We start from the raw sequence: 21,336 nt of genomic DNA on the forward strand, positions 1-21,336 counted from the left end.
ACCTAAGTAACTTTTGAAAATAGCACCTAGATGACTTAGGAGCCTACATTTTGAAAATTTTACCCTCAATCTAAAAGAAAGGGAAGTGGGAGATCTCCAGACAAACATGACCTAATCTACTTAGCAACAAGCAAGTCAGACACACTAGACCAAGTTCAGCTTTGCTGTACACAGGACAAATGCCTGTTATCAGCAATGGGAGTGGAACATGGCAAGCTACACCTGGGGATTAAGGAAGCATTTGAGGGTGGGAAATCAAGTCAATGCTTAACAAGCTAAACTTGTCCTCCCCATTTTGGTTTTGTTAGGTCTGCAACACTAAAGTTCTGACAGATGAGTGGTGCGATTAGGCTCCAGGGAGAGAAAAAAGGCAAGAAAGCAGGCTCTGGAAAGTTTCCTCCTCCTACTTGAAGCATGAACTTCATGCATGATACAATGCAGACACTGGCTACAGTACACTGACAGAAGTAAGCTATGCAAACCTGACTAAGCCATTTGGCTAACACAGTGGGAAAGGGAAGCTTTGGCTGTCTCTCTTAATTTGGCAAAGCATATCATAAAGGGAAGCAGTTTGGCTTTTCTCCCTCAAGAGGGGGAAGTGGTCTCTACTGGACTGAAAATGAGCCTGGAACGTAAAACCTGTGGGGGATACAGGTAGGGAAGGGATCCACCTGCTTGGATACCTTTAGATGTTAACTACTCATACTAAATAAATTCCTGAGGTAAAATCCTGGCCCATTGAAGCAAATGGCAAAATTCCCAGCGACTTCATTGGAGTCAGGATTTGACCTTGGGATTTACATTACTTGGGGAATTGATCTGGGTGGCAGAAAAGTCTCTCTCTGTGTCCTTTATCCCACTCTGCCTGTGGTGGGCAGGGACATCCTGACATCCTACGGCTAACTACACAACAGGGAGCAACACCTGCTTGTGCCACAGCTCAGATGCGTCCAGCATGGCCTTATCTGACAGGCAATTAAAGGCTATGTAGTCTGATGCTAGTCTCAACATCCAGTATTTAAATGGAAGTAATCTTCTGAAATCTAGATAGCACCAGTTTCTCTCTCACTTTCTTGAGGCAGAATCAGGACTGAAATCCAGCAGTATAATTTCCTGATTGATATGGAAAGTTAGTGGTTACCCTGGGCATAAATTCTGTCACAGTTCTAATAATTGTCTCTTTGTGATGGAAATGGAAAAAAAAAAAGATCTGCAAGGCAGAGTGTCACTCTCTCCCCTAACCATTTTAAAAGGCGAAACAGCAACGCTGGAATAGAAGCTGAAACATGACTGGCATAGCTTTAAAAGAAAACCATCCTCACAAAAAAAAGGCAATCATCATAGAGAAATGAAATGAGCCTCACTGAGAGCTCCTGAAATAATCTCTCATTATGAAAAGAAAAGGAGTACTTGTGGCACCTTAGAGACCAACAAATTTATTTGAGCATAAGCTTTCGTGAGCTACAGCTCACTTCATTGGATGCATGCAGTAGAAAATACAGTGGGGAGATTTTATATACACAGAGAACATGAAACAATGGGTGTTACCATGCACGCTGTAACGAGAGTGATCAGGTAAGGTGAGCTATTACTAGCAGGAGAGGAAAAAAACCTTTTGTACTGATAATCCACTCCCAGTGTCATTACACAAAATAAAACTATTTCCCCATGTTTATTTCCCCCCCACACACTGTTCCTCACACGTTCTCGTCAACTGCTGGAAATGGCCGACCTTGATTATCACTACAAAAGGTTTTTTTCCTCTCACGAAAGCTTATGCTCAAATAAATTGGTTAGTCTCTAAGGTGCCACAAGTACTCCTTTTCTTTTTGCGAATACAGACTAACACAGCTGTCACTCTGAAACTTGCTGCTTAAGATGCACTAACTATCACCTAGGATGCTGTTACCACTGAGTCAAGAATATGAAGCAATGATTTTAATGGGGAAAATGTGGAAGTAAAACCAACTGGAGTAGCCTTTGTCAGAGACAGGTGGAAAGAGAGTACTGGCTGTAAGACTACTACAGCACTAATCCAGAGTTCTGAACGGCAGAGACCAGACCATTTAAATATAATTTCAGAATAAGTATTCATTACCCTCCCCTCCAAAAAATCATCATCACATGAGAGACAGTTAACGATGTTTAGAATGGAGAAGGCAAGAGAATGAATCTAGAGTTATTATAACAGAAAAGCCCGGGTCCTTCAGTTGTTGTATGCAATGTTATTGTAGCCATGTCAGTCCAGGATATTAGCGACACAAAGTGGGTGAGGCAATATCTTTCATTGGACCAACTTCTGTTAGACTCTCTCTCTCCAACAGAAGCTAAAAGATATTACCACACCTACCTTGTTTCTCTCAGATCCTTCATTGACCTCTGAATGTATGTAATCCTCTAATCATCCAAAAAATATTGACCTCTTGCCCATGATTGCTATCAAGATTAATTTAACTCTAGTTTTATGAAGCTCTGCAGAAGATCATCAGAAACCTTAGGAAAAATCAAGAAAGGGTTAGTACTCCATAGAGTGTCAATCTCAAAGACGGGCATCTGCAGAGGAGTTCTGCGGGTCAGCTTCAGCACTGTGACAGTTAAGAGATCAACAGGACTGAAGTTGAAGGTAAGCTCTTATGGGACTTCAGCTACTGTAGCCCCCCCCAGGAACATAATAACCTCTTGGCTAACCTAGAGTTTCAGTTAACTGGAACTCATAAAAAAGCAGTCTGGTTTACCTGTAGGAGGGCAACAAAAGAGAGTTCCTTCTTAACCCCAGGGTGGAGTCGGGGGTGGGGGGGCAAATAGCAGGGAAGGTACTCAGAGTAGCAGCCGTGTTAGTCCATATTCGCAAAAAGAACAGGAGTACTTGTGGCACCTTAGCAACTAACAAATTTATTTGAGCATGAGCTTTCGTGAGCTACAGCTCACTTCATATGTTTTTAGGGACGGTACTGGGAACCAATTGAGATTACGTAGAAATAATCTCTGCATTAACCAGTTCATTAGCAGTGGATATAATGCAAGATGTGTTGTAGTGCAAGACAGCCATCTTGGAGGGGTTGAAGCTGTGGTCGAGGTAACCCCCAAAAGACTTGAACTAGCAAGTGAGGAGAAGACTCCAGTAAACAGGAGTTATGAGGAACCAGGAAGACTTCCTTTTACTTTCACTGTAGAATTAGACAATAGAAAAATCTTCATTTCCTGATCATCACCTGGAAAAGTGATCGTACCAATTACAGAGCCAGAAACTTGGGAACAAGAACAAGAAAGAAGAGACCAAGAGAGACTAGAAAGGAATATATGGGAAGGAAAGGTTAAGCAAGCTGGGAGACAAAGAGGAAAATGACCAGTTGAAAATAAAATACACCAGCCAATTTTTGTTCCGAGCTCATTGTTTTCATTCTGTCAGCCATCTGGGAGGTCTGGACTAAAAATATCTCAGGGATGCAGTAATACTTACTGTTCTCTATAAGGATCTATTAGATCTCTCTAAGAGCATAAAAGATTATTACAAAAACATGGACCAAGAAAGGCTTTGATCTTAATAAAGGCACCCTCTAAATACAGTCTACTTCAAAAGCACACACAAATTAAAGGGCAGAGACCTGAATCATTCCTACATTCTGTGAAGTGCCTCAAGCACTTTGGGCACCATATAAATATTAATTATACCTGATTTTTTCCTTCTGTGAGTTTTCATATATTGAGATGGGAATCCTGTGCCCTTCAAATGTGAAAGGCTGAAATTACAGGAGTCCCATTTAAACTCCAACTGTGGGTGACCCAGCATAATCTTATTCATCACTTACAAAAGGCCTGATAATTGGTCAGAAACAAAGGTTTGGAAAAAATTGCTTTAAAAAGAACTTGCACCTGACTGAGTAAAAAAGCTGCTGGATGTTTTGTTTTCATAATGGAAAAAAAAGACCATTAATAAAAAAGGCATTGGCTAAACGTTACACATAAATTAAGGAGCTGTTAGGTGCCAAGCTTTTCTAAATACATATAGAAATACCGTATTATTGCAAAATGCCATTCCCTCCAAGGGCATGAAATAGATACTTCAAGACATAATGATATTAGATAGTCTCTCCACAGCTTCTAGGAGAAAGCTTTCCTCCAGTAAAAGATTTTACTTTGCAACATACTCAATGCACGGAGGAGTATGGCTATATTATTTCATTGCTTAAATATTTATGAAGCCCTTGCAGAATTTCCACTTTTCATTACATTAACACTGTTGACTGATGGATTATGCCACTATGTTACTCTCTTCCACCAAGAATCATTACCATTTTATGGGAAGCTAGTGCAAAAGTTATTAAATGGTGTGACACACAGCTCACATGCTATATCAGTGTTATGGGATCTTCACCGGCTATCAATTAGTTTTCGGGTGCAGTTCAAAGTATTGGTATTAGTCGACAACGCTGGAAACAGTTCAGTCCCACTCCTTAAAAGACTGACTCTCTGCCCTAGCAATTACTGTAATAAGAACAGATGCTTGAGTCCCCTTAGTGTTATCTGGAATTTGCTTGATCTGTCAGAGCCTTGATTTGTTAACCTGCACATCTGGGTGGGGCAATTGTATACAGGGCCATGAATGTAGGGCTGTGGGTTGGTGTGCAGGAGGGGGTGTGATGTGCAGGAAGGGGCTCAGGGCAAAGGGTTGGGGTGCAGGAGGGGGCACAAGGCAGGGGTGTGGGGTACAGGAGGGATTCGGGGTGCGGGCTCCGTCCAAGCGGCACTTACCTCGAGCAGCTCCGGGATAACAGCAACACACAGCGGGGCTAAGGCAGGGTCCCTGTCTGCCCTGGCCCCGCGCCACTCTCAGAAGTGGCCAGCATGTCCGGCAGTGGCTCCTAGGGGTAGGGTGGGGCAGGGCAGGTGGCTCCGCCGCACGCTGCCCTCACCTGCGAGTACACCCCCAAAGCTCCCATTGGCTGCAGTTGGCCGTTCCTGGCCAATGGGAGCTGCAGAGGGCAGTTGTCTGCAGGTGAGGGCAGCGCATAGAGCCCTCTGCACCCCCCCATCCCCACCCCTATCCAGGGGATGCAGGGATATGATGGTGACGGCTTCTGAGAACAGCGCGGCGCCGGGTCAGGCAGGGAGTCTGCCTAAGCCCCGCTGCACCACAGGGCTGGCAATCCCGCTGGCCACACTGAAATCCGCGACAAGCCAGATCCAGCCTGGGGGCTGTAGTTTGCCCTCCCCGGATATAACAGCTTACTAAACATTAGAGATCTCAAATTCCTGATATTTGTATCATTTTATCTTGTATTGGGTGGTGAAAAAAATTGATGAACATACATATATAAAGCCTAAAACCAAGGGAAATATCTGCATAATACTGAAAAAAAATCCAGTGAAAATAGTACACACACACACTCCCCTGCTGTGTTTGCAACCCTAACACTACAGCCCTGGACTGGTGTATCAGAGCCAGGAAATGAAATTGACTACTTTCTTTTCATTTTCACAGCATGAACAAATACAAGATGCAAACAAGGGCTCTGCTCCTACAATAACTTGCAATATGTAAAGTTAAGTATGGGAATAAAGAACCCCACTGAAGTCGACACAACTGTCCCGAGTGTATACTGTTAAGCAGGCAGGTTAAATCTTTGCTCCATCAGGGCCAAAGACAATACAAGGGCAAAAAGTCGTTTAGATTATTTCAAAAACTTTCAATTAATACCTAATATATTCAAGATGTTTCTAATGACACAGTGAGATTTTTAAACATGGGATTTGGCTGCAGCAGCATCATATCAGCCTCCCACATGACACCCCCACACCCCATCCTAACAGGTGGCTTTTGGCAAGGCACCTCTTGCTAGCGTCTCTCCACGCATCAGGTGAGTGAGCTGAGAGAAGGGGGTTGATTCCAACTTCCCAGCGCGGACAGAGGTGACACATAACTCTTACCTGCAACATCGTGACCACGTGGCAGGGGTTCAGCAGATAGATGACCGTCCTGGTGGCGAACTTGAACCCCACCTCCAGGCCAAAGGTGAGACAGAGGGCCACCAGCAGCAGGTTCTTGCCCAGGCTCTCCTGCTTGGCCTGGGGTTGCTGGGCCGGATGGTTTCCCTCCTCCCTGGAGGGCAGCTGCCGCCTGATCTTCCGCAGGGACACCAGGATCTCCAGGACGCCCACGGTGAGGAAGACCAGGCTCTCCAGCAGGCGCTGCTGCGGGGTGAGGAAGGCGGCGCACTCGGGCCCCCCGTTGCCCGCGAAGCTGGGGTCCACCCCGCCGTAGAGCCAGTCCAGGAGGTTGCTGAGGCTGTAGCGGGCCATGGCGCGGTGCTGCCTCTCCTGCTCGCCCTCGCTGTGCCGGAGCAAGTCGGACCAGGGCGGGACCCCAGCCAGGATGCGGGCTGGCTGGCGGAGCATGAAAAGCGGGGACCCCCGGCAGGAGCTAGCCACACCCAGCCGGGCAGCCCCGAGCCCTGCTCCCCCGGCGGCGCGGCTGCGGAGAGAGGGAACCACTCAGCGCGGGAGGGGAACCGGCAGCCCCGCCCCCGGGCCCCGCCCCCTTCCTCCCGTTGGTGTCCGCCCCGCGCGCCCCCTGCCCCACGCGCCGAGGGGTCGGATCCCTCAGCGCGCCGGGAGCGGGCAGGCCCAGCGCGCCGAGGGGTCGGATCCCTCAGCGCGCCGGGGGCGGGCAGGCCCAGCGCCCCCGGCTACGGGGCCAGCGGCGGCTGCAGGCGGCGGCAGCAGCTGCCCAGGCAGCAGGGGGCGCCCGCCCCTGCCGCGTCCCGGTTGTGGCGCGGGCGGCTCTCCCAGTCCCTGCCCGGCGCAGCAACATCACCCCAGCGCCGCGCCTGACTCACACCGAGACAGGGATGAACCGGCCCCGATTGGCTGCGCCGGGCCACCCGCTCCGCCTGCTCCCCGCTTCCTCCGCCCTCTTGCTGTGGCCTTCTCCACCCGCCCTGCCGCCCTCCTTCCTCGTCCACTCAGCCCTGCTGCTTCCTGCGCCCTCGTTCACCCCTGCTGCCTCTTCCCCCTTCTCCTCCTGCGCCCTCCTTCCTCGTCCACTCACCCCCCTTGCCCGCCTTTACCTCCCCCTTTCACCCTCTGCACCTTCCTCCTCCCCTCACTACCTTGTCCCTGCGCCCTCCTTTCTCCTCCCTCCTCCCCTCGCCCCCTGCAACCCCGTTCACCCCTGCTGCCTCCTCCCCCTTCTCCACCCCCCCCTGCCGCCCTCTTCCTCGTCCACTCACCCCCCTTGCCCGCCTTTACCTCCCCCTTTCACCCTCTGCACCTTCCTCCTCCCCTCACTACCTTGTCCCCTGCGCCCTCCTTCCTCCTCCCCTCACCCCCTGCAACCTTGTTCACCCCTGCTGCCTTCTCCCCCCACCCCTCTCCTTCCTCCTGCTCCCTTCTCCCCGGCGCCGTCCTTCATCCCTGCTGCCTTCCCCCCACCCCTCCTGCGGTGCCTGCCTTCATCTCTGCTTCCTCCTCTCCCTTTCACCCTCTGCACCTTCCTTCACCCCCTGTGCCCTCCTCCACCCCTTTTCCCCTCACCCACTGCACCCTACTTCCTCCTCCACCCCTCCTTGTGCCATCCTTCCTCCTCCACTCACGCTGTGCACCCTCCTTCACCTCTGCATCCTCCTCCCCCTTTCACCCTCTGCACCTTCCTTCACTCACCCCTTGCGCCCTCCTTTGCCCCTTTCTTCCTCCCCTCACCCACCCCTACACCCTCCTTCAGCCCTCCTCCACTCACCTCCTTGTGCCCTCAGTCTCCTCCTCCTGCTTCCCACTTCTTGCCTCTTCACTCATCACAACCCATGGGTGATGGAACTTAAAGTGGTTAAAGTGATTTTCTCATATACAGGATTTACCGTTTGGTTCAATGATTTTCAGCACCCCCACTATAAAAACTGTTCCAAGGCCACTGGCCCAACCTGCTCCCTCTTGCTTCTGCCACTACCTCCTTTATGCCCCAGCTCAGACATCTTTAAAATGCCCATGTGTTTTGTTTTAAATCCCAGACACTGGAGCAGGAAACAGAGTGAAAAAAGGTAGATGGACGGATTCCCTTGTGTTGTTTTCAAACAACCACCCAAAAAAACCAAACAAACCACGCAGCACTTCTGCAATGGGGTTACTAGAGCTGTTTCCTGTATTAAATGCTGACGAGGATGGGGTTGTTTTCATCATGCTCATAACTGTAGTTCTTGTCGAATCAGTTCATCAAAAACAGCACAACTACCATGAGAAGGACCAGCTCCTAGTGCAAGTGCCTCCAAAGCAAAGGGTCATAGTAGATGTAGCAGCCCACTACTTCACCTGCTGCACCATTAAAGGCCAAATTTTCAAAAGGGGCTTCAACCCCCCCCCCCAATTTGCATATATTTAAAGTGCTCACAACCACGAAGGGAAACTTTTCTGTACTATCACTGTGTTCTCGAACAGAATTGACTCTGTGTCCACTTATACTCAGTATACACATGCTGAATTTTGTGTGTGCATTGGCACTGCAAATCATTGTGGATGCAAAGTTATATGCACACAAATAGAACCCTTGTTTTGCAAATTTGATCTTAAGAACTGGCAAGAGCTAACTCTATCTGGCCTGTAGCTGTGTAGTGTACTTATAAAATGTGTTTGTATAATTTTGCTGCCATAGGAAAGATTAGTACTAAAGTAGAATTGTGGGATTAAGGGGATGCTGTCAAACTTGGTAGGACTTTAAGTGAACATATCTAGACAACTGTCTCATGTGATAGAACTTTTCTCAGAGATTCCACCCACTGTGTATGATGATCTGAACCAATTCTTGCTGCCAACCTCAACTTAAAAATAATAATGTCACTACTTAAGACATATTGTGCTGTGAAAAAACTTGAACTGTCTGTCTTATTATAGCATGTGTATGCCAGTTCTGTATTCCAATGCAACAGTTAAGGCCCTCCATCTTCATAATTGTCAGCATCAGGTACATTCAATTTTCAAAATAAACTACAAAGGCAAACTAGTATAGATAAGGACTTGTAAATAAGACCACTTTCATTGTAGTTATTCTAGGACCTCCAGTCAGCTCTGCCATAGACTCCAGTGCTACCCTGGACAAGTTATTTACCCTCAGTCTCCCCCCACCCCCTTAAAATAGGGAGGAAGTTATTTGCCTCAACCACTTGGCAACTATTGGTTGAAAACCCCACTATAAAAGCTTATTGGTTAAGTCAACTGTGAACAAAAAATGAGAGAACAAATGCGAGAATTTTGTACAAGGCTTCTCTTATGTTATCTAGCAACCTATGTGTATTGTATTTCTATTTGTTAGAAATCATTCCTCAAATACAGTTGGCCTTGCCTTTGCAGGTGGGGGTTATGGAACAGTGCAAATTGCAAGATACAGATGCCACGTCAGACCTAAAAAACAAAATAAGGTATGTAGTTGGTTTTTTTTGTTTATTAACACACTTTTTCCTGTTGCTCTATAAATAAAACCGCATATCACGTGAAATAGCAGCACCAGACTGGTTTTCCTTTGTCACTCACATCTTCTTGAATACATGTTGTAGATGTAGTGGTGGGAAGGACACATGGAGCCAGGAAGCCACCAGCACAGTGTGTGGCTGTAGGATCTAGAGCCCTAGATAGGATGAGGTAACAGTAGTGAATGGAATACACTTTTTTCCCTTCCTTGCCCTCTCCCTCCCACCAAGATTTCCCAAAAACCTCTCTCTTAGGGTTGGAGTTGTGGAATGAGAAGGTGGGGAAATAGGTGGATATTAACATTACCGGATCAGTCTTGTCCAGTGATCTCAGCATGGGACTGGAAGGCAGAAACTCCTGCCCCAGCCATCTCTATCTGAACTTTCCCATCAGTAAATAAAGATGCTATCTCTATGGGGGTGTGGGTGATGAATTGGTTAAGTGGTATAGAAATGCTGAATCGTTATATAGACAGAAATGTGTAAATTAGAAAACCAGGAGAGATTTTGAATTGAATTTTGAGGTGGATAAGAAATCAGTCGGGCAGAAAAAGCCTGCATCCTATAATTATAGGGAGTAGTCTGGCTAGCATGGGACTTAAGTAAATCCATAAAAGAGGGCAATACCAGAGGGCCTGAACTTATAAGGTGCTGAGTATTATTGAGCACTGAGGCATGAATATGGATTTGAGCTGAGGCAAGGTCAAAAAAGGAGGAATTTAGGTGATATTTTGTATCTAGTAATTGACAGACTTCTACATAAGGAAGCCGTGGGAGGAAGAGCAAAGTTTATTAATGATGTGGGTGTTTTCTGTATATCCCCTTAGTATCTGGTCTTTAATATTTTTAACTTGTGTTATAGAACAGGAAAATTGTGTTAAGATGCAGAGCAGTGGTGTGTAACAGGCAGGCCACACGTAGCCTGTCAGGGTAATCCACTGGCAGGCTGCCAGACCATTTGTTTACATTTGCACTGCTGCCTGCAGCTCCCGGTGCCCGTGGTTCACTGTTCCCACCACTGATCTAGAGACTTGGCATACATATTTTTCTAAATGCTAGGTAAGTACTGTTACTAGCTGTTTATAAAAATCTGGTATTTCAAAGAGTGACTTTTGTAAAACAGGTTTCAGAGTAGCAGCCGTGTTAGTCTGTATTCGCAAAGAGAAAAGGAGTACTTGTGGCACCTTAGAGACTAACAAATTTATTAGAGCATAAGCTTTCGTGAGCTACAGCTCACTTCATCGGATCCGATGCTTGGATAAATTTGTTAGTCTCTAAGGTGCCACAAGTACTCCTTTTCTTTTTGTAAAACAATAATTCTAAAAGCAACATTAGTTTAAATTTAAATATTTAAGGACATGTCAAGTAGCCATCTGTCTTTTTACAAATTTAATCATTGTGGTAGAGTGTTGTACCTGTCCTCAGATAGAGAATTCTTCTTCAAAACCAAGATGCTTTGTCATCCAGAGGGTTACAAAGTTATAGAAACTAACTTCTGTGCCATTAAGATTTTTACAGATTATAATATTATAACAGGTCTCAGATGTAAACACTTAATTTCTAGGGCAGTATTTATTCTTGGTTATAATATAAAGTCTGGAAAAATCAGGACCTTCTTTGTAGAGTTATGAAAATTATTGAATTGTGAAGTGGCAGTGCAGTGTGAAATTATTGCTACAATTTCAGTGTGAAACCTTTAAAATTTCATACATTAAACATCGCAGTTGATTTTCAGTTAAAACAAATTCTATCTTTAACAAAAGGCAAATACGTTTTTATTGCAATGAATATTCTTTGAGAAGAGAGAATGTTTTAGTGCTATTTTCTTGGTTTCCTTACATTACCACTTATGGAATGCTTTTGGAAATACTGGGTGCACTGCATCATTTAGCAGCACAAAAAGGATAGGGGTTAGTATCCAATCAGTCTCCTGTTCCTTGAAATGTTAAGATTAACATTTCTGTCTTTGTGAAGCCAAAGGAATGCTTTCATTTATTCTTACAATGCTTAAAAAGTGGTTGTTTGAGAGGTTTTCTAACTCTTTATTATCAAGTAGTTTTTGGGGTTTTTTTAAACTAGTTATCCTCCTCTGTTTAAAAGCAGACTGTCCTACTTCTCCCAGTCTTCAGATATGTTAAGGATGGTTATGAAGAGGATGGTGATCAGTTATTCTTCATGTCCACTGACAGTAGGATAAGAAATAATGGGCTTAAATCTGCAGCAAGGGAGATTTAGGTTAGATTTTAGAAAAAAAGCTTTCTAATTACACGGGCAGTTACATTCTGGAATAGGCTTCCAAGGCAAGTTGTGGAATCCCCATAATTAGAGGCTTTTAAGAACAGGTTGGACAAACACCTTGGTCCCGCCCCAGCACAGGGTAATAGACTTGGTGACCTCTTAGGGTCCCCTCCAGCTCCACATTTATATGTATTGTAAGATAAATGCTACATAGGAGAGTTTAAAATAGTGTATTAAGCAGCTTAGTAGGTCAGTTTCTCTTCACAAAAGAAGGGTTTAGGAAAGAAGTCCCTGAGATAGACACTACAAAAGATGAGAAAATTGGAAGAAACATAGTAACAGGGAATTGGACTGCTGTCTCTAATATAAAGCAGATCTGGGTGTTGTTTGTGGCAACAGTGATGGTTTTATTGTCCATGGTTGAGGGAGTGGAAGGGGATGGATATATTTCAAGTTGTTCAGGGCAGAAAAAAAAAAAGAAAGAAACAAGCTATAGGCTGTCCTGATAAGGCAGAATACTCTGTGCTACTGTTCATAAATTATGGTCTTATTGCTTTGAGAAAAGTGGATAGAGAAGAGAACTGCAAGCCTAGCATTGAGCTTCTTGTGAGAGAGTTTTGGTTTATTTTTACAAATAAAATCCAGTGTTATAGGGAACCTTCTTTGGAGAGAGAGAGAAAGAGAGAGAAAGAGAGAGAAAGAGAGAGAAAGAGAGAGAAAGAGAGAGAAAGAGAGAGAAAGAGAGAGAAAGAGAGAGAAAGAGATTTATAGCCAAAGGCACAAAATGAAGAAGTGAAAGCAGTGAGAATTACAGTACATAACCAGAGGAAACACACACACACACACACACACACGTTTGAAACTGATCCACCTAAGTGTTGCATTTCCAGACTGAGTAGCCTGTCCTTTTAGGTAAGGTCAGTATCATAGCTGGGCATAAGTCTCAGGGAAAGTCCTTATAGAATCTTAGATCTTAATCTTAGTGTTGAATTAATTAGAAGCCTATTAGAATAGAAAAGCAAGGCTGCTAGCGGACGTATCAAAGATTACCATAACAGCCCCCTTTTTAAATTGAAAAGTGGAATCAGTAGCAGCAGACAAAGCCCTCACTTTTATTAGTATAAACAAAGAGGATCTTTGTAACAGATGAAGTTAATTATATGAATAAATCTCAGGATTTATTAAGGGCTCATCTTAAACATTATCAAGATGAAATGGATTACAGACTTCTTACTAAAACCAAAGAAGATTTCAGCAAAAACTTATTTTTCAAGATGGAGTGTACTGCTCCAAGAAGAGTTTGCCACTGTATCCTCACATCTGCAAACTACTTCTACTTGAATACAGTGACCAGTCAGACTTCAGATGAATCCTGTAGTTAGTAGTGAGAGCTCCCAGCTTACTACCAGGATCGGCAGGTAGTGATCAATCTATCGGGGATCGATTTATCGCATCTCATCTAGATGCGATAAACCGATCCCCGAATCGACACCTGTACTCCACCTCAGCAGGAGGAGTAAGCGGAGTCAACGGGGGAGCCACCGCGGTCAACTCGCTGCCGTGAGGACAGGCGGGGAACTTGAACTAAGATATTTCGACTTCAGCTACGCAAATAGCGTAGCTGAAGTTGCGTATCTTAGTTCAAAACCCCATCCCCAGTGTAGCCCAGGCCTAAGTACTCGTGTAATGCAGTAGGGCCATTGATTAATAAAACATGACCTACCTTGGAAAGTCCAAGAACATTTTAAAACAAGAACATTGATCCTAAAGAGTAGGCTCATTCTATCGAGCCCTCACTGACTTCAGTGGAATTTGAATCAGGCCCATACTACTGCTGATGTGCATGGTGCTCTGCTAATAAATCAGAACACATGGTTCCTGCCCTGTGGAGTTTACACTCTTTAATGCACATACAATCCTCTTACTGGCAAAATGATAAGCCTTTCCTATTTGCTGTTCCTTCTCTGCCTTTCACTGGGTATCTTATCGCTTTCCTGAAAGCCATTGTAAACAGACATCTCTTATGTCAATAATTGACTTGATCACCTAAAAGGAAATAAATTGCTGTGTCTGATGTTTGCACATATGGCTGAGGCTTGTGCTTCCTATTACTTGGCATGGGATTGCTTGCCTGTCAATGGCTCAGTTTATTGTATTTCTCAGACACCAATCATAGTGAGATCTAAACTTAATCTGTGAGGAAATGCAAAAATATAGGAATTTAAAAGGATAATTTATATAAATGTCTTCCCTCTCAAGAATAAAGAAGGTTCCTATCTGCTCCTAATAAGTCAGTTGTAAGTCTCCCATTGACTCCATGGGAACAGAGGCAAAATCCGAATTAACCTTTTGTGGATCCGGCACCAAACATATTTGTGGCCCCCCCATGAGAGCCATGGAGCATGGCGTGGGGAGGTCAGTCCCTGGAGTGATGGGCCAGCCAGAGGCAATGGGGCATGGCATGGCAAGTCCCACTCCGCCCAATGTGAGGGCACTATTTACAAATCGGCAGTTGCCAGATGCACAGTGGCCTGCCCGGCCCTGTGCTGCCAGCAAGCTCCTTCCCCTTTGGGGTGGGCCTATGTCACACCACACAGCTCCCCCCCCCCCCCAAACACCCCAACTCCCTATGCCCAGACTCACCCACAAATGCACAGCGCCCTACACAACACAACCCTGCCCACATCCCTACCACAACTGCCCAGCATCCCCCACAGAACCCCCACTCCCTGGTGCCCCAACCCACACAGATCTTCCCTGCCCCTTCACAGCCCAGCACCACCCCTAGATTTCCCACAGACCCACTCCCCCAAGCCCTGCCTCCTGGCCACAGTCAGTGGCCCTGCTGGGAGGCGACTGTGTCTGCTGGGCTGAGTCAGCAGTACAGCCAGGGCCGGTCATCGGTCCATCCTCTCCGGAGTGGTGCAATCAGCCAGGCCAGAGCCTGCCCCAGCCGGGGTCCCTCAAGATGCACTTGCCTGGAGGGGCCCAGCAAAGCCCTCCACACTGCCCCCCACACACACACCCTTGGCTGAGACTGGCCAGGCTTCTGCACCAGTCCCAGGCAGCTCAGCTCTGGGGAGACAGGTGAGGCCCCACAGGTGGTGGGAAGCAGAGACTGCCCAGAGCCAGAGGTGCACTGGGGTCCGGCCAGGGGCTGAGAGGAGCAGGGGATGGGGCCATGGAACGGAGAGGAGCCCTCGGCCAGCTGATGGACAGGCCAAGAGGAGCAAGTGGTGGGCGGGGGGAAGCCAGCGGTATCTCGGGATGCAGTCCAAGCAGAGCAGGCCGGGGCCCCTTCTGAGCATGGGCCTGGCTCCATGGAGCCATTGTAAACCTGTCACTGTCTGGAACACATTGCCACACAATAGATACAACAAGCAACAGGGATCTTCAAACACAAAACCCAGGAAACTGAGGGACCTCTTCTTTAGCATCCCAGTTCAGCAAAGCATTTCAGCACATGCCTAAATCCATCCCTATTCAGCAAAGTATTTAAGGACATGATTAACTTTATGCATCTGCTTAACTTCAGTGGGACTTAATCACATTCTTAAATGCTTTGCACAGTCAGGACCTAGATGAGGCATAATTTTACTTTATTCTTTAAGATCACTCATCTAGCTAAACCCAATGGATACTCCATTTTACTTTCATTCATGATAAACTGTGCCTGTGTCTTGTATAAATTTTTTCCAAAACAATTTAGCAATATTTTAAGCAGTAAATTATAGAAAAGTACAGTTTTTTGGGAAACTGAATGAAACTTACCCATTGGGCCAAATTTATCCATGGTGTAACTACTGACAGTGGAATTACACAAAGCAATAAAATAAAGTTTAGTGATTAACAGTTTAGTAGAATACCTTAGCTGAGGGAAAGCCAAAATGCATGATAATTTTAATGTCTCACACGATATGCAAAAAATAGCTTTTTTTAAAAATAAATGTCTATTCTACTATGGATTCTGAATGTAAAGCTTTCTAAGCCATTTAGTCACAGGGACATTGTCAATTTAAAAATCGCTGGAGATGAGCCTACCCCAGCATATTGAAGCTGACCCATCCCCCAAAGGGGGGGGGGGAGAAAGAGGGAAGAAGGAAGTATGGTAATCCCCATTTTACAGATGTGAGTGGAGGTACAGATAGATTTATTGACTTGCCCAAGGTCACAAAGTCTATAGCAGAGCCAGTAGCTGAACTCAGTCCAGTGCCTTAATCACAAACCATCCTTCTCCATAGTGTTCCTACCTCATTTTCCTCATCTCCCTGTCTCCTCCTCTCCATTCTTCTCCCACCTCCATTCAACATCTCTTGAAGGATGCATGCCTTGAAGGTTGACCATGCACAAGTGGCTAGGTGGTGTAGCGTTTAGTGATCACTCAGGTCTTAAAGAGCTTGCAGGAGATTTGCTTTATTCAGTATCTGGTTCCAACAAGCTGTGCATAACAAAGTTTCCCCGTGTCCTGCCCAGACTCTGTCTGAAAAGCTCAGCCCTTAAAGGAACAGCCTTCAATACTACAACTGGTACCATGTTTCTTGTATGCCTCAACTAACAGGGAGGAGTGGGTCTCTCACTGACGTGGACAGTGGTAGGAGGAGGGAAGTTGGTGGCTAGCTAGGGGAAGAGCTGGACTGAGGGGACCAGCAGGAATAGGGAGAAAGTGTGTTAAAAACTAAAGGCATGATCTAGATCAGTGGTTCCCAAACTGGGGTTCATGAAGTGTTACAGGGGATTCTTAGGAAAAAAATTCCGTAATGGCAGACAGAGCTGTCCCTAGGGACCCTGGGGCAGCACAGGGCCAGCAGCCCGGAGCCCCTGGACTTCCAAGAGCTAAGCAGATCAAAGCAAGCATATCTATCACAGTGAGGAGATTTAAACTTCAACACTCCTTATAAGAAATGGAAAGGGAGGTGGATAGTTTTTGCCATTTTTAAAATTAAAATCAGCAGCTAGTATTATTTTTAAAATGATGAAGAACAAGTTTAAGCTTTGTTGTAACATGCGTTGTTTGCCTGGACTGCTCAAGACCTGAATGCTTGTGTAGGAGGAACTCTGAGTTGGCTTCTTAAATACTTTCATGCTGTTGCACATCTGATACTCCTTGTTGTCTTATAAAGAGGCTTATTCAAAGTGATACAAGCTACGAAAGTGAGATCTTGGAAGAGTGTTGCCATTTTCATAATGTAATAAAAATACTGTAATGATATACAATTAATGTGTAATAAGCATGTCATAAAAAACAAATTTTATGTTTCCAATATCACTGCTTTAAAATTTATACTCAGGTAAAGGAGAGTTTACCTGGAAATATTCATTTTTAGGAGGGGGTTTGCGAGACTTGACATTTTAGTGAAAGGGGTTCACAGGCTGTTAAAGTTTGGGAACCACTGATCTAGATAGACTCCCACTGACTTCAGGGGCCTTTGTGTTAAGTCCTAAAAGCACAAAAATTACATATACTATTAAATTATAGTATTTACACGTGAGAACCTCTGTTAAACACACAAGCCAATGTAGCACATGTAAAACGTCACTTGTACATACAAGTGACCACATGTACAAACTTGCACAAATGGAAACTAGGCTGAGGCATCCCTTTAGCTCATTATGCTAAGTACCACCCTTCAGAATAGAAACAGTGTCAGTCTGAAGTGTGCCTGTAAACAGCTACAATGCTGAGATTTTGCCTGCAATGCTGCCCTTACAGAGCATGAGTGTATTCAGCTTGTGTGTGGCTGTAGAAACCTGGTAGTCCTTCCTAAAAGTAGTAGCACTTGTATTGTCTGGAAAATCCTGGGATTTGTATCTGAGTAGAATAGGAAACCGAAAGCCCTGAGCCTTTCCACCCTACCCCTTTCACTCCATGCCTAGATTTTTGGTTGGCATTTAGGGGACATAGGAATGCCATCAGAAACTGTACATTTCAAAATTAGGAAAATTGAGGCCTTGCTCTAAATTGATTTGATCAAAGGTCAGGCTCGAGAACTGTCTTCACTGCAACTTGCCAAGCCCGGCACTCTCTCGCTGTTGCTTTATTGTGGGTGACCAGGTAGTACCCCAGTTGAAGTTCTTCCAAAGATATGTAACCAGTCTTGGTAAATTCTTTGCTCTGCCTCCTGCCATCACAAATGCCTGAGTCTCTAGTCAAAGGCATGAGTGTTGGCAAATGCAATGGGGCTGTGAACAATACCATATGGGTTGCAGACAGCCTCCAGACTGTGCACCCAAGATTTATACTGATTGTTTACTCTTTGCATTTTACTTATTGTGGGTCAGGCAAATAGACTAGTCAGTGCACGAGAACCCAAAAGTGAAACTGTCAGGTTACTTCAACAAGGTTGGGAAATAAGCTTAAATTTAAGCTTCAAAACTGTTTTCATTTAAAAAACAAACTAACTAAGAACATTCCTCAATGTTATTTTACAATTTTTTTTCTTGACAAACAAAATATTGGGCTTAAAGTGCGTATCTAAGGCTAAGTTTCTTCAGCCTTCCAGTCCCGAGGTAGCCATCTTCTTAACAGGGCCAGGGTCATATTAGAGAAAAAAATTAGTGGTGGTTCATTCCCTAGCTTTGCCCATACAAGTACCATCCACTTGTGGTACCAAAATGACATGCTACTCTCAGCAGATTGTAAAGATCTTAACATCCCTCTTCATTCTTGCATGCTGTGATCAGCAATGAAATAGTCAATATTGTTAGTGTTCATATTGGCATTAATATGACAGATATGAGACCTTGGAAGCAAGGAAAACTTTAAAGACTATTATATTGAAGTGTGCCAGATGATATGAGCACATGGAATAGTCAGACATTTCCATCAATGAGTGTTGTGTGTCTTTGTGGTCCTGGTTGAGTTTCCTGTGGAAGCTGGAATCACTGGGAAGTGATTAATGCGAAGTCCCAATGCCAGTTATACAAACATCCACCCTTTGAAGCTTCAGCCCCTAGGGTTACAGGCCTTGATTAGTTTTACCTGTTTGAGGAGCCCTACTGAAACAAAGGACCCAAACCTGTATCAGCCTGATCTGGCAGTCCTCACTTGATCCAAGTAAGGATATGCAACTTTAATCAAGAGCACAACACTCTGCTGGAAGGTTTTGAAGGAATTTGGGAACCTACCAGGGTCTGCATGTGGAAGATGGGCAACATGTGGTAAGCTTAGCATAAGTGAAGACTTTTTAATAAGTTTACTTCTGTATTGCCTCTGTCCCAAATAGATTTACAGGACTTTGTGAAGGTTGGTCAGTCACTGGTAAAAACTATCCTAGCCCCTAGAACTACAGGCACTAGATCAGAGGTGGGCAAACTTCGGCCTGCGGGCCACATCCATCCCACGGGACCATCCTGCCCAGCCGTTGAGCCCCCAGCCCCGCCCCTGCTGTCCTCCTCCCCCGCAGCCTCAGCTTGCCATGCTGCCAGCGCTCTTGGCAGCGTGGCGGGCTCCAGCTGGGTGGCACGGCTGCCAGACATGCTGCTCTGAGCGGCATGGTAAGGGGGCGGGGAGGTTGGATAACGGGCGTGGAGGGGTCAGGAGCCAGGCTGTTTGGGGAAGCACAGCCTTCCCTACCCAGCCCTCCATACAGTTTTGAAACCCCGATGTGGCCCTCAGGCTAAAAAGAGAGTTTGCCCGCCCCTGCACGAGATTAAGGTCAGACTTGCTAGTGTAACCCACACACCTTCTAGGTGTGGTGTTCTATCCCATCTAGTGGCACTGAGACCACTTAGAGATTTAAAAAAAAAAAAGTGTGCACTACAGCTTTAGCTAACAGCCAGTTGGCTTTTAGCTCATGCACTAAGCTCCAGAGGTCCTGGGGTCTGTTGGTGTTACACTAGGATAAGCACAGTGAGTGATAAGGGGTACTACAAGCCTAGAACTCTGGTCTGGAGGGAGAGGAGTGCAAGTTCATGCACATAGAGAGATGACAGCCTGAGGCCTAAAGGGGTGCCCTTAGGAAGGCCAAAGAGGTCCAGTTAATCCTGGAACTGGGACAGTCTCCACTGTAAACACTTAGCTGAGAAACTGGGACTACTTACACTTAAGTATTAATTGCGTCAGGCAAATATTGCTGCCTTGTAAGTCTGGTTCACATTTGGAAGGTTACCTTTGCACCAAGAACAACTCAAAGGTCAGCCCCTATTCCTTCTGGCTAAGCCATACTGGGTGAGCCTAGTCCAACCTTCCATAGGCCATCAATCATTCTGATCTTCTGCACATTAAGTAGTTGATGAAGTACATTTGTTTAATTGAAAGAAAGGCTTGTTTACTCAACTGAAAAGCCCAGAAAGTAGCATACTTGCCGATTTCCTCTAGTGTGGACTCATTAGCATGTATCTTCTAGGAAGAAGTTAGTAGGCTTCTCCATTTATCTATATTTCTGTCAGCTAATGTAGCAAGAACACATGTCAGGGAGTATCAAGATAATTAAATGTCAACACAGAGCATCCAAAATAGATTATTAAAAAAAAGCATGTCAAATCCTCATGTTTTTAAATCAGTGAGCTGAAGGTTTAGTTATAAAGCAGTAAGTGAGTGAGTCTGTTTAGATAACAATGTGTGAACCAGCTTTCAGTGGAACATTTATATTGTTTGTTTCCTGAGGTTAAATTAGTTTTCCTCCATACAAAAAACACTGTAGCATTGATAGACGCAAACATTGGCTGCAAAAGAGAAAGGAAACAAACATCTGTTATGTGCAACAGACAGAAAAACTTGGTTAATATTTCCTCTGGAGCCTAGCCATTCTGCCCATATTAGAGCAAGTAGGCAAAAATTGTTTTCTTGATGACACTGATGCAACTCCCAGGACACTTCTGAGAACTGGAGACATTTCTTTGTATGTCCATGTGATAAAGGATTCAGCTGTACTAAATATCCTTTGAGCATATCAGGAAAATACTATAGTTCAAATGAGTGATGGAGAACTGAATCTGGTAAAAGAAAAAATGCTTCCTTTAAAAATTACACATTATTAAAGTGCTCACAGTAGTATGTAGCTGCCATTACATGAATTTAAGTACCTCAAAAACATGATAAAGAAGATTAAGATTCTAGGCTCTTCTCACATACTAGGATTAGAACCATTTACTGTACTTGAGCCTCAATCCTGCAAACATGCTTAACTTTTAGCTTGAGTAGTTCCATTGACCTCAGTTGGACTACTCATATGTTTCAGCAGTGTTTTGCAGGATCAGAGTCTTGGCTGTTGGAAGGTTTGTTCCTTTGAAACATCTGATACTAGCCATTGTCGGAGACAAGATACTGAATTAGATGGACTATGGCTCTGATCCACTATAGGAATTGCTATGCATCTTTGTCCGTATTAAAAAAGGCAAGTCTTGCATCTTTCCATAGGGGAAGAAGCCTCACTCCAGAAGCAGTGCATTTCAAGCGAAAGAGCCTTCCCTGAGAACAATCACCTCTCAAGTTCCTCCTGAAGTTCCTCCGTTTGTTGCTGCGTCTGCACTGACCAGAGCTGCTACTGCATGGTGCACAGCGAGAGGCAGTCTTTTGGAAACAGACCAAATTCGTCCCTGATTTCGCCTAGTATGGGATGCAATGACTACATGGGGAAAAAACCCAACATCTGACTTACTTTGAAATTCTTGCTCTATTTTATTACTAGCTTACCGGGCTCACTGT

General features: G+C 45.1%; 1 protein-coding gene and 1 long non-coding RNA gene across 2 annotated transcripts in view; one reads left to right on the plus strand and one right to left on the minus strand.

The window, feature by feature from the left end:
* The window catches only part of TMEM164 (transmembrane protein 164), an 86,263-nt gene extending 79,779 nt beyond the window's left edge, over positions 1 to 6,484 (minus strand). Inside the window, exon 1 of the mRNA XM_074962484.1 lies at positions 5,929 to 6,484. Within this exon, the coding sequence (XP_074818585.1) occupies positions 5,929 to 6,396 (468 nt within the window). The 5' untranslated portion in view covers positions 6,397 to 6,484. The remainder of the gene's footprint in view (positions 1 to 5,928) is intronic.
* Positions 6,485 to 7,848: 1,364 nt separating this feature from the next.
* The window catches only part of LOC141993153 (uncharacterized), a 64,289-nt gene continuing 50,801 nt past the window's right edge, over positions 7,849 to 21,336 (plus strand). Inside the window, exons 1-2 of the long non-coding RNA XR_012640791.1 lie at positions 7,849 to 8,033; positions 9,337 to 9,404. This is a non-coding gene — a long non-coding RNA (uncharacterized LOC141993153). The remainder of the gene's footprint in view (positions 8,034 to 9,336; positions 9,405 to 21,336) is intronic.

This window comes from Natator depressus, chromosome 9 (assembly GCF_965152275.1).
Source record: "Natator depressus isolate rNatDep1 chromosome 9, rNatDep2.hap1, whole genome shotgun sequence".
Lineage (NCBI taxonomy): Eukaryota > Metazoa > Chordata > Testudines > Cheloniidae > Natator > Natator depressus.